Source organism: Saccopteryx bilineata, chromosome 2, assembly GCF_036850765.1.
Source record: "Saccopteryx bilineata isolate mSacBil1 chromosome 2, mSacBil1_pri_phased_curated, whole genome shotgun sequence".
Lineage (NCBI taxonomy): Eukaryota > Metazoa > Chordata > Mammalia > Chiroptera > Emballonuridae > Saccopteryx > Saccopteryx bilineata.
This window is the reverse complement of record NC_089491.1, coordinates 384,507-398,658: the sequence shown is the minus strand read 5'-3', so window position 1 is coordinate 398,658 and position 14,152 is coordinate 384,507. Positions and strand designations below refer to the sequence as shown.

The following is a 14,152-nucleotide window of genomic DNA, read 5'->3' as shown; positions in this document are numbered from 1 at the left end:
AGTGAAAAGTTGGGGTGGTGCCTGTGCTCTCTGACGTCCAGTGTGTGGCCGCGCTTTTCCTCTCTTGTGTCTCTGGAGGTGTGCATCTCTTTCATCCTGAGCTCCAGGGGCCTTCTTTTGCCTCTAATTTGGTTCCTGAGCCCTTTTCTTCTACCTCTGACTTTCTGAGTAAACTTTCTCTTTGAGTGTGGGTCATGGCTCTAGCTCTTTCTTAGCTGTGGCTTGAGCAGTGAAGCTGCTGAACTGAGGTCTGACACTGGGCGCCTTTTCGCCACCAACATACGGTGCTGTGACTCGGGTTGTCCTCGCTGTTCTCGGCAGTCCCCCTCTGAAGCTGGCCCGTGCTCTCCTCCAGGCGTGCATACTTACACTCCTCCCGTAGTTCTGAGTGTCCCTGTGGGACTGGCAAAGGGGAGCAGTTGGCGGGCGGGGGGAGCGGTGGGAGGGTGGGCTGCAGCCGTTGGCCCAGGCTGAACACCTAAGCACTCCTCCTTTGCTCTGTGACCTACTTCCTGAGCCCACGCTGGCCAGCACGCCCCACTCCTGCCTCCTTAGGCTCTAGTCTCCTTTCCTGGGACCTGCAACCAGGGGAGAATACTAGCAGTTCGTTAATTGTCTTCTGAGAGTCTGAACAAAACCTTTTACCACATGAATGAGAACCTGAACTTGTTTGGCTCCAGAGATAAAAGGGCGCTTTCTGCCTCCAGCTTGAATCTCAGTTATTTTTAGGTGACTAACAGTCTCTGTGGAGGTGTCAGAAGGTAACTCTCAGGACATGCAGGAGCCCCATAGGGAGTCCGAATTTAACTGTAACTAAATAACTGACTTGTCGAGGCCCACACAGAAAGGGGGGCTACCCAGTGCTCCGGTCTTCAGGGCTGCGCTAGACCGACTTCAGCCAGTGGCCGTGACAAGCACTGGTCTGACTGGCCTGTGAGCCCCCTTCTGGCCAGCTGCTGCTCTTTGTCTACACTCACAGCCATCAGAGCCCTGTTCTTGTTCTCACCGTCTCTCCTTAGATCCCTGATTCCTCCTGTTTCCCTTTCTACTTCCCTGACCCTGGTATAGGGCTGTGTTCTACAGCTCCTGTGCCCTTTCGTACCCAGGGCTACCAGCAGTGTGTGATCTTGGAGAAGGCCAGCAGGATTTGCCCCCAGGGCCTGGGTGCTGTCTCTGTCTGGCTGGCCAACTAAAACACAAAGGTTACTGGTATCTGCTGGGATCCTTACCAGGTCCTCTGTCTAATTTTTTTTTAAAGATTTTATTTATTGAGAGAGGAGGCGGTGGGAGCGAGAAGTTTCAACTCACAGTTGCTTCTCTTTAGTTGTTCAGAAGCTTGTCGCATGTGCCTTGACCAGGCAGGCCCATAGTTTCGATGGGCCAGTGACCTCAGCATTCTAGGTCGACGTTTCACCCACTGTACCACCACAGGTCAAGTGGTGGGTCCCTTGTCTTTTAAAACACCTTTTCTGTATATTCCATAAGTCCCTGAAACTGGGCTGATGGACTTCCCTCAACTCCTCCCACTCTCCTGGAACCATCTTCTCTTTATTTCCGACTCTGATGGGGACTCAGGGATAGCGTAACGGACACTCCCTTCCCTCCTGGGGCAGCTGTCCACTAGGGCTCTTACAGGACCAGGGCTGCTGGGAACATGGCCTGGCCCCAGTATAAATTGGGCAACAGAGAAATTTGGCACCACTGTGATTATTATTATTACTGTTGTAAGATGACAGATAGGGACAGACAGACAGGAAGGTAGAGAGATGCGAGGCATCAGTTCTTCTTTGCGACACTTCAGTTGTTCATTGATTGCTTTCTCATATGTGCCTTGACCAGAGGCTCCAGCTGAGCCAGTGACCCCTTGTTCAAGCCAGTGACCATGATATCGTATCTGTGGTCCCACACAAGCTGGTGAGCGCATGCTCAAGCCGGTGATCTCAGGGTTTCAAATGTGGGACCTCAGCGTCCCAGGCAACACTTTATCCACTGCAACACCACCTGGTCAGGCGACACCATTATTTTTTATTTATTGATTTTAGAAAGAGAGATAGAAAGGTTGGGAAGAGAAGCATCGATTTTTGTTCATATTTATGCATTCATTGGTTGCTTCTTGTATGTGCCCTGACCAAGGATCAAACCCACAGCCTTAGTGAATCAGGAAAATACTAACCAACTGACCTATCTCGCCAGAGCAGTGGCACCATTCATTTTTATATTATCTTGCAGGTAGACCTATTTTGCCATTCCCGGGGGAAATGGACAGAAATTTCACACATATAAGTCTTTGTGGCTCTCAGGAATGACCCTAAGCTGTGGCTCGGGTCCTCCTTCCCCCATATGCAGGGCCTGTCCAGCCTGCCCTTTACAAGAAGTAGCAGGACCGATTGGGATTCCTGTAAGAGTACATGTCCCTTTTCTGTGCAAGATTTACACGACATCCAACAGGACTTAGGAAAATTCTCAGAATACCTAGATAGGTGCGTAGTCAAGTTTCAGGGGCTAACCCTAAACTTTGATCTGACCCAGAGGGACAGTGCTGTAGTCCTTAGTCCCTAAACAAGAGAAAACGAGACAAGATTACAGGGGCTGCTGTTCAGTTTGGGAATGGCATGGATATGACAAACCCTAGTACCCTATAGGAGTGACCGCTGTCCTGGCCACTGATCCCATGTGGGACTTGAACACCTCCCAGGGAGCCTGGAACAGGGACCATTTCCTAATACGCCTTCTAGAGGGAATGAAACAGTCTGTGTAAGCCATCTAGTTACACCAAGATAGCAACTGTAAGCCAGGACCCTCAGGAGGGTCCTATCACCTTTCTAGAGAGAGAAAGGGAATCCGTCATTTAAAGACACTAACTGACTTGGAGGCAGGCCAACTAGTTTTACAAGGCCAGTGTGTAACCCAGGTGGCCCCTCAATATTCACAGAAGACTTCAGAAGCTCTTTTTTAGGGTACCCTACCTCAAAAAAAAGCCAACAAAAATGGGGGTGGAGATGTTGAAATTTTAGCCATGGGTTTTGTTGGGTAGATGCACTGCAGCCTAGAGGAGCCGTGCTGGCTTCTGCTGCTGTGCCTGGTTCACTGCCGTCGGACAGGCAAGTTCAGTTCTCCAGACAGGAGTCCTGTGTGACCTGGTGGCCCCATCTTTGCCCCAGCAAGGATCCATTTATTCATGTGGTTGAGACCAGGGAGTGGGATGTTCACGGTGATGCCCTCTGGGTTTTTTTTTTCCCTTCAGTGTGCATTAGAGTCAAGTACTCTCCTAAGTGATTTGTGTGGGGTTTCCCCCTTAATGTCTGCAAGAGCCCTATCAGTCAGGCAGGGTTCCTGTCCCGATTCCTCAATTGCACAGATGAGGAAAAGGAGGCAGTGTGGTGTCTTGCCAATGTTGTAGCCAGGCAATTGAGGTTTGTATCAGCACAGCAATCAAGTAAAAACTCTGTATTTATTTATTTATTTAAAATTTATTATTATTATTTTTTTGGTATTTTTCTGAAGCTAGAAATGGGGAGAGACAGTCAGACAGACTCCTGCATGTGCCCGACCGGGATCCACCCGGCACGCCCACCAGGGGCCACACTCTGCCCACCAGGGGGCAATGCTCTGCCCCTCCGGGGCGTTGCTCTGTTGCGACCAGAGCCATTCTAGCGCCTGGGGCAGAGGCCAAGGAGCCATCCTCAGCGCCCGGGCCATCCTTGCTCCAATGGAGCCTTGGCTGTGGGAGGGGAAAAGAGAGACAGAGAGGAAGGAGGGGGGGGTGGAGAAACAAATGGGCGCCTCTCCTATGTGCCCTGGCCGGGAATCAAACCTGGGTCCCCCGCACGCCAGGCCGACGCTCTACCGCTGAGCCAACTGGCCAGGGCCTGTATTTATTTATTTATTTTTTCCTTTTTTTTCTTTCTTTTTCTTTTTCTTTTTTTATTTTTATTTTTTATAAATAAATTTTTATTTTAATGGGGTGACATCAATAAATCAGGGTACATACATTCAAAGAAAACATTTCCAGGTTATCTTGTCATTTAGTTCTGTTGCATACCCATCACCCGAAGAGAGATCATCCTCCGCCACCCTCCATCCAGTTCTCTCTGTACCCCTCCCCCTCCCCCTCTCCCTCCTTCCCTCCCCCCACCCCCATAGCCACCACACTCCTGTCCATGCCTTAGTCTTGCTTTTATGTCCCACCAATTATGGAATCCTGCAGTTCCTGTTTTTTTCTGATTCGCTTATTTCACCCCGCCCAATGCTACCAAGACTCCACCATTCCTCTATAAGTGATCCGATGTCATCATTTCTCCTAGCTGAATAATATACTATGGTGTATATGTGCTCCATCTTCTTCATCCAGTCCTCTATTTTTTTTTACAGTGATTAAAAGCCTTTAAGCAAACTCTTGGCCAATACAGCAAGAATCCCTAAAAGATTAGTGTCCTTAACATGTTCCCCAAGTCCAAGTTGGCCCCATCACCATGCCAAATCCCTGAAAAATGCAACCCAACCACAGTTCAGTCTGTTAGGAGCTGTCACAGGGAGCAGGAGTCCAGGAAAGTTCCCCACAGGAAAAGTCTGCATGGCACTGGAATTGTTGTCACCATTCTATACTTTGCAGCTCATGTCCAAGTCCCAATGACCGCTGCTTCTAGCTGGTAATGATTCAGGTAGACTGGAAAAAGCCATTTGCAGCATGCGTGGATATGGAGCTTCTGTTCTCCTCTGCCTGGAGAGTTGAGACCAGGTTGCTTTTCCCTGGAGCTCTGCGACTGTGGCCTGGTAAAGAGAACCTTGGGATACACTAAACTGGGTGGCAAAGGTAAATTCATAATACAAGTTGGCAAAAGGAGGAAAGAGAGCTCTAAATTAGGAGTAGGTCCCAGCCTGAAATATGAGTGGGGCATTGAGGTAGGAGGGATAAAGGAAACACTATATATTAAGCAAAGCAGCAGAAAATAGGACTATCAACACCCTGTATTTATTTTTTAAAGATTTTATTTATTGATTTTTTTAGAGAGAAGGAGAAAGGTGGAGGGGAGGAGCAGGAAACATCAACTCATAGTAGTAGTTGTTTCTTGTATGTGCCTTGACCAGGCAAGCCCAGGGTTTTGAAACAGTGACCTCAGCATTCCAAATCGATGCTTTATCTACTGTACCACCACAGGTCAGGCATAGAAACCTCTTTAAAAGTCAGTGAAGCAGCCCTGGCTGGATAACTCAGTTGGGTTAAGTGTTGTCCCAATACTCCAAGGTTGTGGGTTCTATCCCTGGTCAGTGCACATACAAGAATTAACAAATAAATTAATAAGTAAATGAAACAACAAGTCAATGTTTCTCTCCCTTCTTTCCTCTTTCTAAAATCAACAGCAATAAGAAATAAAGTCAGAGAAGCAGTTAGACTCAAGCTTCCTACTTGTAAACCATCTCAGCGGCAAACTGGGGGTGGTCTGTCCTGAGTGTACTCAACCAGTCTAGTCTAGGGTGGGTGGGCACCCCTCGGACATGGGTGTCTTCTGGCTTCCTGCACAGCTCACTAGGGAGCATGTAACCCCTGCTTCTTGTTTTTTGTCTGTTTTCTATCTCTGTTTTTGGGCCCATCTATTGTGAACTGTGGGACCATCCTGCAAAGCAGTCCCTGGTACTGTGTGGTCAAGACACCAACCAGACTGGTGGGCTTGTCCCTCATCTTTTGTGTTTCTGGCTTCTGTTGTTTCAGATCACTCAACTTTGCTTCAAAGATGTGTGTGACAGAAACAGGTGGACCACCAGCCTCCTCTTGGTCTTGGTCCTTCTCCTAACGCGGCTGTAGGAAAATGCCTGGGTCTCACTCTTTAGGAGCCCACTCTGGCAGTGGGCACACTGTATCCTTTATAAAGCTGTTGGAGCCTCACATGGTTAGCATTTATTGTCTGTGTGTGGGGAAGTAAGGACAGCAGTGACCCTGGGTGTATGCAGAGGCCTGGGTGGAGACCCTGTTTGAGGACCGTGCCCAGGCTCTGGCAATCTGCTGTTTTGTTTTGTTTGTGCTTCTCTATACACTGACTTTCTCCCTGATCTCAAGTTCAGACTTCTCTCCTTCTGTGGGAGGGGGAAGAGAGAGAGAGAGAGAAAGAGAAGTGAGAGGAGGAGGGGTGGAGAAGCAGATGGGCGCTTCTCCTATGTGCCCTGACTGGGAATCGAACTGAGACATCCACACGCCAGGTCAACACTTGACTGCTGAGCTGACCGGCCAGGGCCTACAGTTTTTTATCGACTGCTTTTTTCCCTGGTAATACACATCTAGTAATCAGAAGATTGGAATTTTTGGAGGGATAACCTTAATGGGGTTCTTAATGACAGTCATGAGAAATGGCCCTCTGGTGACTCTCATCTTTGGTACTTTTCTGAACTTTATGTCTGCAGATGTCCTCACACTGACGAGTCTGTATCAGCCCAGGAGCATGCACATTTTTTATTGAAATGGAATTCACATACCATGAAATCCACATTTTAAAGTGTAAATTTAGTATTTTTTCCTATATTCACAGAGTTGTGTGGCCATCACCACCATTGAAGTCCCGAATATTTCCATCACTGCAAAAGGAAACCCCACACCTGTTAGCAGTCACTCCTTTTCTTTCCTCCCTCCAGTCCCCAGCAGTCACCGGTCTGTGTCAGTCTCCGGATTTGCCTATTCTGACACTTTCCATAAAGGCCATCATCTTACAAGTGGCCTTTTTGACTGTCTGCTTTCATTTAGCACATTTCCAAGGTGTGTCCACCTTGTAGCATGTAGCACCTTGTAGCACCTTGTCCCTTTTTATGGTCAAATAGTATTTCGTTGTGTGGACATGGCATGTTGTCTTCACCTGTTTGTCAGCAGGTGGACGTTTGGGCTGATGGCACTGTTGGCTTACTGTGAATAATGCTGCTGTGTCTCTTCGAGTACAGGCTTCTGGGTGGACCTCTGCTGTAAGTTCTCCTGGGTGTGTACCTAGTATTAGAATTGCTGGGTTGTGATACCTCCATGTGTCATTGTTTCTCCAGGTGACTGCACGATTTTACCACCCCCCCCCCCCGCAGGGTGTGTGAGTTACAGTTGCCTCGTGCCCTTGCCAGCAGTAATGACCTGTCTGTGTTTCTGTAGTGTGCGGTGGCACCTCATTGTGATGTCATTGTTTCTATGATTAGTGAAGTTGAGCATCTCCTTATGAACTTATCAGCCATTCAGATGTTTTCTTTGTAGAAGTTCAAATCCTTTGCCCATTCTTATTTGGTTGTGTTTTTGTTACTGATTGTAGGAGATCTTCATATATAGGCAAGCACACCTAGTTTTATTATACTTTGCTTTATTGCACTTCACAGGTGGTGTGATTTATTTATTTATTTATTTTTGAGAGAGAGATAAGAAGGGAGAGAGATGAGAAGCATCAATTCATAGCTGTGTCACTTTAGTTGTTCATTGATTGCTTCTCATATGTGTCTTGACTGGGGGGTCTCAGCCAAGCCAGTGATCCCTTGCTCAAGCCAGTGGCCATGGGATCATGATCCCATGCTCAAGCCACAACCTATGGCTCAAGCCAGCGACCTTGGGCTTCAAGCCAGTAACCTTGGGCTTTATGCCAGTGACCTTTGGGCTCAAGCTAGTGACCATGGTATCATATCTATGATCCCATGCTCAAGCTGGTGAGCCCACACTTAAGCTAGCAACCTTGGGGTTTTGAACCTGGGTCTTCAGCATCCCAGGTTGATGCTCTATCTACTGCTCTACCACCTGATGAACCTAATTTGTTAGTTTTTTTTTTTTAATTTTTATAGAGGAGAGAGAGTGAGAGAGAGAGAGAGAAAGAGAGAAGGGGGAGGGAGGAGCAGGAAGCATTAACTCCTATATGTGCCTTGACCAGGCAAGCCCAGGGCTTTGACAGGCAATCTCAGCGTTTCCAGGTCGACGCTTTATCCACTGTGCCACCACAGGTCAGGCTAAATTTGTTAGTTTTTTAACGGTTCAGGTCACCTTCTCTCTTGGGCAGTGTTTGTTGAGTGCCTGAATAGAATGTGTACTTGTTAGGTGGGCTATTCCCTGTGTTAGGTGGTCTTGCGCTATGGTGTTGAGTCTTCCTAATCCTTCCTGTTTTGTTTTTTTTTAAAGTTATTCTATTAGTTACTACAGTAGGGTTTTCGAATCTCCCAACTCTTACTGATGAATTTTCATTTCCTTCCAGTTTTGTCAGTTTTTACTTTATGCACTGAGACTTATTAGTTTTATGTGTATTTATAGTTGTTATGTCTACCTTTTGTTTTAAGCCTTTTATTATGAAAAATCCCTTCTTGTCTCTAGCAGCATTTGTTTCCCAGTCTGTCCACTTCAGTTCTCTTATGGTTTCTTTTTGCATTGTAGACCTTTTCCTAGCTTTTTGCTTTTAATCTCTGTGCTTTTCAATCTGAGGTGTGTCGCTAGTACACCACAGTTGGACCATATTTTTTTATCCATTTCGTCAGTCTCTGCTTTTCAGTTGGAATATTTAGTCCATTTACATTTAATGTAATTACTGAAAAGATAGGATTTACATTGTTTATTGGGTGTTTGTTTTCTGTCTTATGTCTTTTTGTTACTTTGTTTCTCCATTACTTTCCTCTTTTGAGTCAAATACGGTAGATCTTTCCTAGTGTACCATTTTAATTCCCTTTTTGTTTGACTATATTTTTTGTTTATTTGTTTCCCTGGGGATTACTTTTTAATATTTTAGTTGATAACAGTCTTTTTTTAAAAAAGATTTTATTGGCCCTGGCCGGTTGGCTCAGTGGCAGAACGTCGGCCTGGTGTGCAGGAGTCCCGGGTTCGATTCCCGGCCAGGGCACACAGGAGAAGCGCCCATCTGCTTCTCTACTCCTCCCCCTCTCCTTCCTCTCTGTCTCTCTCTTCCCCTCCCGCAGCCAAGGCTCCACTGGAGCAAAGTTTGCCTGGGCGCTGAGGATTGCTCTGTGGCCTCTGCCTCAGGTGCTAGAATGGCTCTGATTGCGGCAGAGCGATGCCCCAAGATGAGCAGAGCATCGCCTCCTGGTGGGCATGCTGGGTGGATCTCGGTCGGGCGCATGCGGGAGTCTGTCTGACTGCCTCCCCGTTTCCAGCTTTGGAAAAATACAAAGATTTTATTCATTTTAGAGAGCGGAAAGAGAGAGACACACAGAAAGGTGGGGAGAGGAGTGAGAAGCATCAACTCGTAGTTGTTTCCTGTATGTACCTTGACCGGGCAGGCCCAGGGTGCCAAATGGCAACCTTAGCACTTCAGGTCAAGGCTTCATCCACTATGAAACCTCAGGTCAGGTTTATTGATAATGATCTTAATACCAGTTTTATTAAAATGCACACTAAGTATTTGCTCTTATTTTAGCTCCATTTCTTTTGACCTGTTCTTATTTTCATGCAAAGTATCAATACATCTTCATACATTGTCTGCTCATCCACACAGATTTAGTTACTGCTTGTTGCCCATACAGGTGAAAAAAAAGTTACAACCATAAATACAGTTATGTTGTTTCTATGTGTTCCTTTTCTGGTGCTTGCTATTTCTTCATGTGGATTTCAGCTCCTGTCTAGTGTCCTCTCATTTAGCTTGAAGGAGTTCCTAGGGTGGGCCTGCCAGCGAGAGATTGTCTCTATCTTGGAATGTTTTAATTCTCCTTCATTTGTAAAGAAACTTGGGTGTGTATAAGATTGTTGGTTGACAGTCTTTTTCTTTTAACATCTTGCTGCTTCTGGCCCCGAGGTTTCTGCTGAGAATCAGCTGTCCATCTGAGGACCCTTTCTTGTGTGTAAGCTGTTTCTCTTGCTGCATTCAGGAGTCTCTGTCTTTGGTCTTAACAGTTTGATTATGTGAGGGTGCCCTTCAGTTTATTACACTTGGGGTTTTTTGAGCTTCTTGGAATTGTCTGACTGTTCTGATTGTTGCTTTTCTGCGAGTTGTGAAGTATGTGGTGAGTGCGCTGTCTGTCATGTGTACCTGTTGTCTCCCATCCTAGCTAACGTGTCTGCCGTGATGAACAGTGCTTTGCCACCTGAGCTGTTAACAGCAGTCAGTGGACTGAAAGCCTGGCATTTGGCATTCAGAGTCCACCATTCTCTTCTTGTTTGGCATTACAGGTGTGCACTGGTCACACCTGCAGAATGTCTGGGTGCAGCGTGTGGGTGAGGCCCACGCAGTGCAGGTCGCCTTCTGGGCACCACAGTGCCCTGCACCACAGCATGAAGCTGGCCACAGACCCCTGTGAGATGGGAGCCTGGTCATGTGCGCACTGGGATTTGCATTTCTGATGATTTTTTTAAAAATTTTATTTATTTTTTACAGAGACAGAGAGTGAGTCAGAGAGAGGGATAGACAGGGACAGACATACAGGAACGAAGAGAGATGAGAAGCATCAATCATTAGTTTTTCATTGCGCGTTGCGACACCTTAGTTGTTCATTGATTGCTGTCTCATATGTGTCTTGACCGCGGGCCTTCAGCAGACCGAGTAACCCCTTGCTGGAGCCAGCGACCTTGGGTTCAAGCTGGTGGGCTTTTGCTCAAATCAGATGAGCCCGCGCTCAAGCTGGCGACCTCGGGGTCTTGAACCTGGGTCCTCTGCATCCCAGTCCGATGCTCTATCCACTGCGCCACCGCCTGGTCAGGCTCTGATGATTTTTTTTTTTTTTTTAAATTTTAATTTTTATTTTTTGGTGGGCCATAGTCTTTAATCCTAGCTTGCACCCGACAAGCAAGTAAAAAACACACACTGGGCCCTGGCCGGTTGGCTCAGTGGTAGAGCATCGGCCTGGCGTGCGGAAGTCCCGGGTTCGATTCCTGGCTAGGGCACACAGGAGAAGCGCCCATCTGTTTCTCCACCCCTCCCCCTCTGCTTCCTCTCTGTCTCTCTCTTCCTCTCCTGCAGCGAGGCTCCATTGGAGCAAAGATGGCCCGGGAGCTGGGGAAGGCTCCTTGGCCTCTGTCCCAGGTGCTAGAGTGGCTCTGGTCGCGACAGAGCGACGCCCCCTGGCCGGCGTGCTGGGTGGATCCTGGTTGGGTGCATGCGAGAGTCTGTCTGACTGTCTCTCCCCATTTCCAGCTTCAGAAAAATACAAAAAAAAACCCACAAAAAAACCCCCCACACACTGGACTCCAAAACCCATTCACATTCAGTGCTCACAAAGCTACTGACTTACCCGAGTTTCCTAGAATCAAAGGTTTCTAGCTCACCAGACTTACTCACCTCTGTTCCCCATCTCCTTCCTTCTCCAGCATCAAACTGCACAAACTGGCCTCTCACTCAACACTCCGCCATCTTGGCTGCTTCCCCTGGCCTCCTCCACGTGGCCTCTCTTTGCTCTCTGCTCTGCTCTCTCTAATGCTAATGTCAGGAACCAAGAGCAAGCTCCTGTTCTGCCCCCATTTTATAGTGTAGATTCAAAACCCTTAATCCAATATATAAAACAGGGAAGTCTCTAATACAAAGTCACTTCTCTGAGGCATGATTGGATTGTACTACCCCACATCAAAAAGGGTGGGAAAGGCTTAATCCCAAAACCAAGCCCCAGGCTACAAGGATTCCGCCTGCCTTTAGCCCAACCCAACACACATTAATATCACCTGGGCGATGGCCTCCTCGTGTTATCTTTAACAAAGTGAGCATAATACATTTTATCTGCCCAACAATCCACCCCTATGCTCACTTTACTACCCGCAATCTATACCACCGGCATCCCTGTGCAAGGAAATTAGAACATTACACAAATTACAACAGCAAAAATAATAGTTTCAACAATTACAAAGGTACACTTCACCAGTCTCTGAGCACTTTGCCCAAAGCGCAAAATGTCCTCGACCTATGGGAAAAGCTTCCCGGGGCAGGGGAGTGCTTACAGCAAAGCCACCCCCCACCCCCATCAGGGTATTTCACATTGTCAAAATCCATAATCCGTAAATCCATCCAACAAACGAGCCAATGCCCACTCCAGTCATAGTCCAGGAAATCAGTCCACGCATGTAAGGCCAGGAGCCGTCATCGTGACCATTCACATGCAGGTTCCCATTGGATTCGGGCAGGCGATAAAGAAATGGCGGAGTCAGAGGATGGGGGGCCATCCTATTTATTGGTGTCTCACCAAGACAGGCAAACCACAAAAGAAGACAAGGGAAAAGCAGAAAACCAGCTCTTCCCATGAAGGGCAAGGGATCAGGGGAGCCCCTGCAATTGTGATAGCAGGAACTGTGTGTTTGAGCTCCTGGTCTGTCCCACTTTATAGTGTAGAAAACCAAAATCCCTTAATCCAATATACAAACAAGGAAGTCTCCGATACAAAGTCACTTATCCAAGGCATAATTGGATTTCTCATGAGAGTGCACCACCCAGATCATACAATCAGTCAAGGGTGTGGGGAAAAGCTTAGTCCCAAAACCAAACCTCAGGCTACAACAACCTGGCCTGCTTATAGCCTGTCCCCCACACCCATTATAAGTCACAAGCGAGCAAACATATATATCATGTTTACAAACTTATTTGACCAACAACGCACTTGGGTCATCAGCCACCCCCCTCATTCCTGCCATCCTCGCAGGTCTTACACTGTCCCAAAGAGGGGCACGTGGCAATGGCAGTCAGCATTTCCATCTCTGCTCCGGAAAGCATGTCCAGTCCTATGTCCCCAAATCGCAAACCTACCGGGGCCATAGTAGGTGCTCCTTCCAGCTGGGCTTCCATCTTCTGGGGACTGCAGATCACAACTCCAGCCCAATTCTCCTCATCCTCCAAAGAGGAACTGAAAACACCAACTCCTGCTGCCAGGCTCAAACCCCGGGCTGCCGCCGCCTTCTGCTCCGCAGACCTTGCAGCTCCAGACCCGGCCTCAGCTTCAGCCTCAGCCTCAGCCCCGGCCTCCTGCCGCTGCTGGCTCTCCACAATGTCCAGGGCAATCTGCAACTCACGAACCTCTGAATCCTCCTCCAGCAGCTGCTCCATTTCCAGGCGAATCTCACGAACCTGGTCGGCCTCGTCCTCCAGCACTTCTTCCAGCTCCAGGGTCAGGATCGGTTTCTCCTGCGTTTGCTCCAACTCCTTCCACTGCTCGGTTTGCAGGTCCCAGGCAGCCTCTTCCACAGAGCTCTCGGTTTCCTCACGCATGGCTGTAAAAGTCAGCTAGCCTACGATCCCCAAGAGGACAGCCATGGGGAACCCTAACACTAGCCAGTCCTCTACTCCAACACTCAAAGATGGCAGCTCCATACCGATCTCCGAATCCTGCCACAGACTACGCCAAATGTAAGGCCAGGAGCCGCCATCGTGACCATTCACATGCAGGTTCACATTGGATTCGGACAGTCGGTAAAGAAACCATGGAGCGCCTGACCAGGCGGTGGCGCAGTGGATAGAGCGTCGGACTGGGATGCGGAAGACCCAGGTTCGAGACCCCGAGGTCACCAGCTTGAGCGAGGGCTCATCTGGTTTGAGCAAAAGCTCACCAGCTTGAACCCAACGTCACTGGCTCAAGCAAGGGGTTACTTGGTCTGCTGAAGGCCCGCAGTCAAGGCACATAAAAAAAAAAAAAAAAAAAAGAGAAAAAAGAAACTGTGGGCAAGTCATTCTTCAGTGTCTTGACTTTCCCTTTGGTGAAATGGTGACAAAACCCCATTTTCACCTCCCCCGTGGGGAAACGCTAACTTGAAAAGAGACCACACAGGCCTGACCTGTGGTGGCGCAGTCGCTGGTTCGAAACCCTGGGCTTGCCTGGTCAAGACACATATGGGAGTTGATGCTTCCAGCTCCTCCCCCTTCTCTCTCTCTCTCCTCTCTCTCTCTCTCTGTCTGTCTCTCCCTCTCCTCTCTAAAAAAAAAAAAAAAAAAAAAAAAGAAACCATGGAGCCAAAAACTGGTGGGCCATAGTCTTTAATCTAGCTTGCACCCGGCGGGCAAGTAAAAATACACACTGGGCTCCAAAACCTACTCACATTCAGTGCTCACAAAGCTACTGACTTATCCGAGTTTCCTAGAATCAAAGGTTTCTAGCTCACCACTTATCCTCCTCAGTTCCCCATCTCCTTCCTTATCCCAGATACAAACTCGGCACAAACTGGCATCTCACTCAGCACTCCGCCATCTTGGCTGCTTTTCCTGGCACCTCCACGTGGCCTCCTCCTGCTCTCCTTTCT

At 48.0% G+C, this 14,152-nt stretch overlaps 1 protein-coding gene across 4 annotated transcripts in view; it reads left to right on the top strand.

Annotated features, from left to right (window-relative positions):
* Positions 1-14,152, top strand: part of EHMT1 (euchromatic histone lysine methyltransferase 1) — a 153,068-nt gene that overhangs the window by 22,161 nt on the left and 116,755 nt on the right. Inside the window, exon 1 of one of the 4 annotated variants that reach the window (XM_066255582.1) lies at positions 5,867-5,888. The exons of 2 other annotated variants lie outside the window; for them this stretch is intronic. In XM_066255582.1, the coding sequence (XP_066111679.1) occupies positions 5,886-5,888 (3 nt within the window). In that variant the 5' untranslated portion in view covers positions 5,867-5,885. Of the gene's footprint in view, positions 1-5,866; positions 5,889-14,152 lie in introns of those variants that run through there. One more of the 4 variants, XM_066255581.1, reaches the window with a different exon arrangement.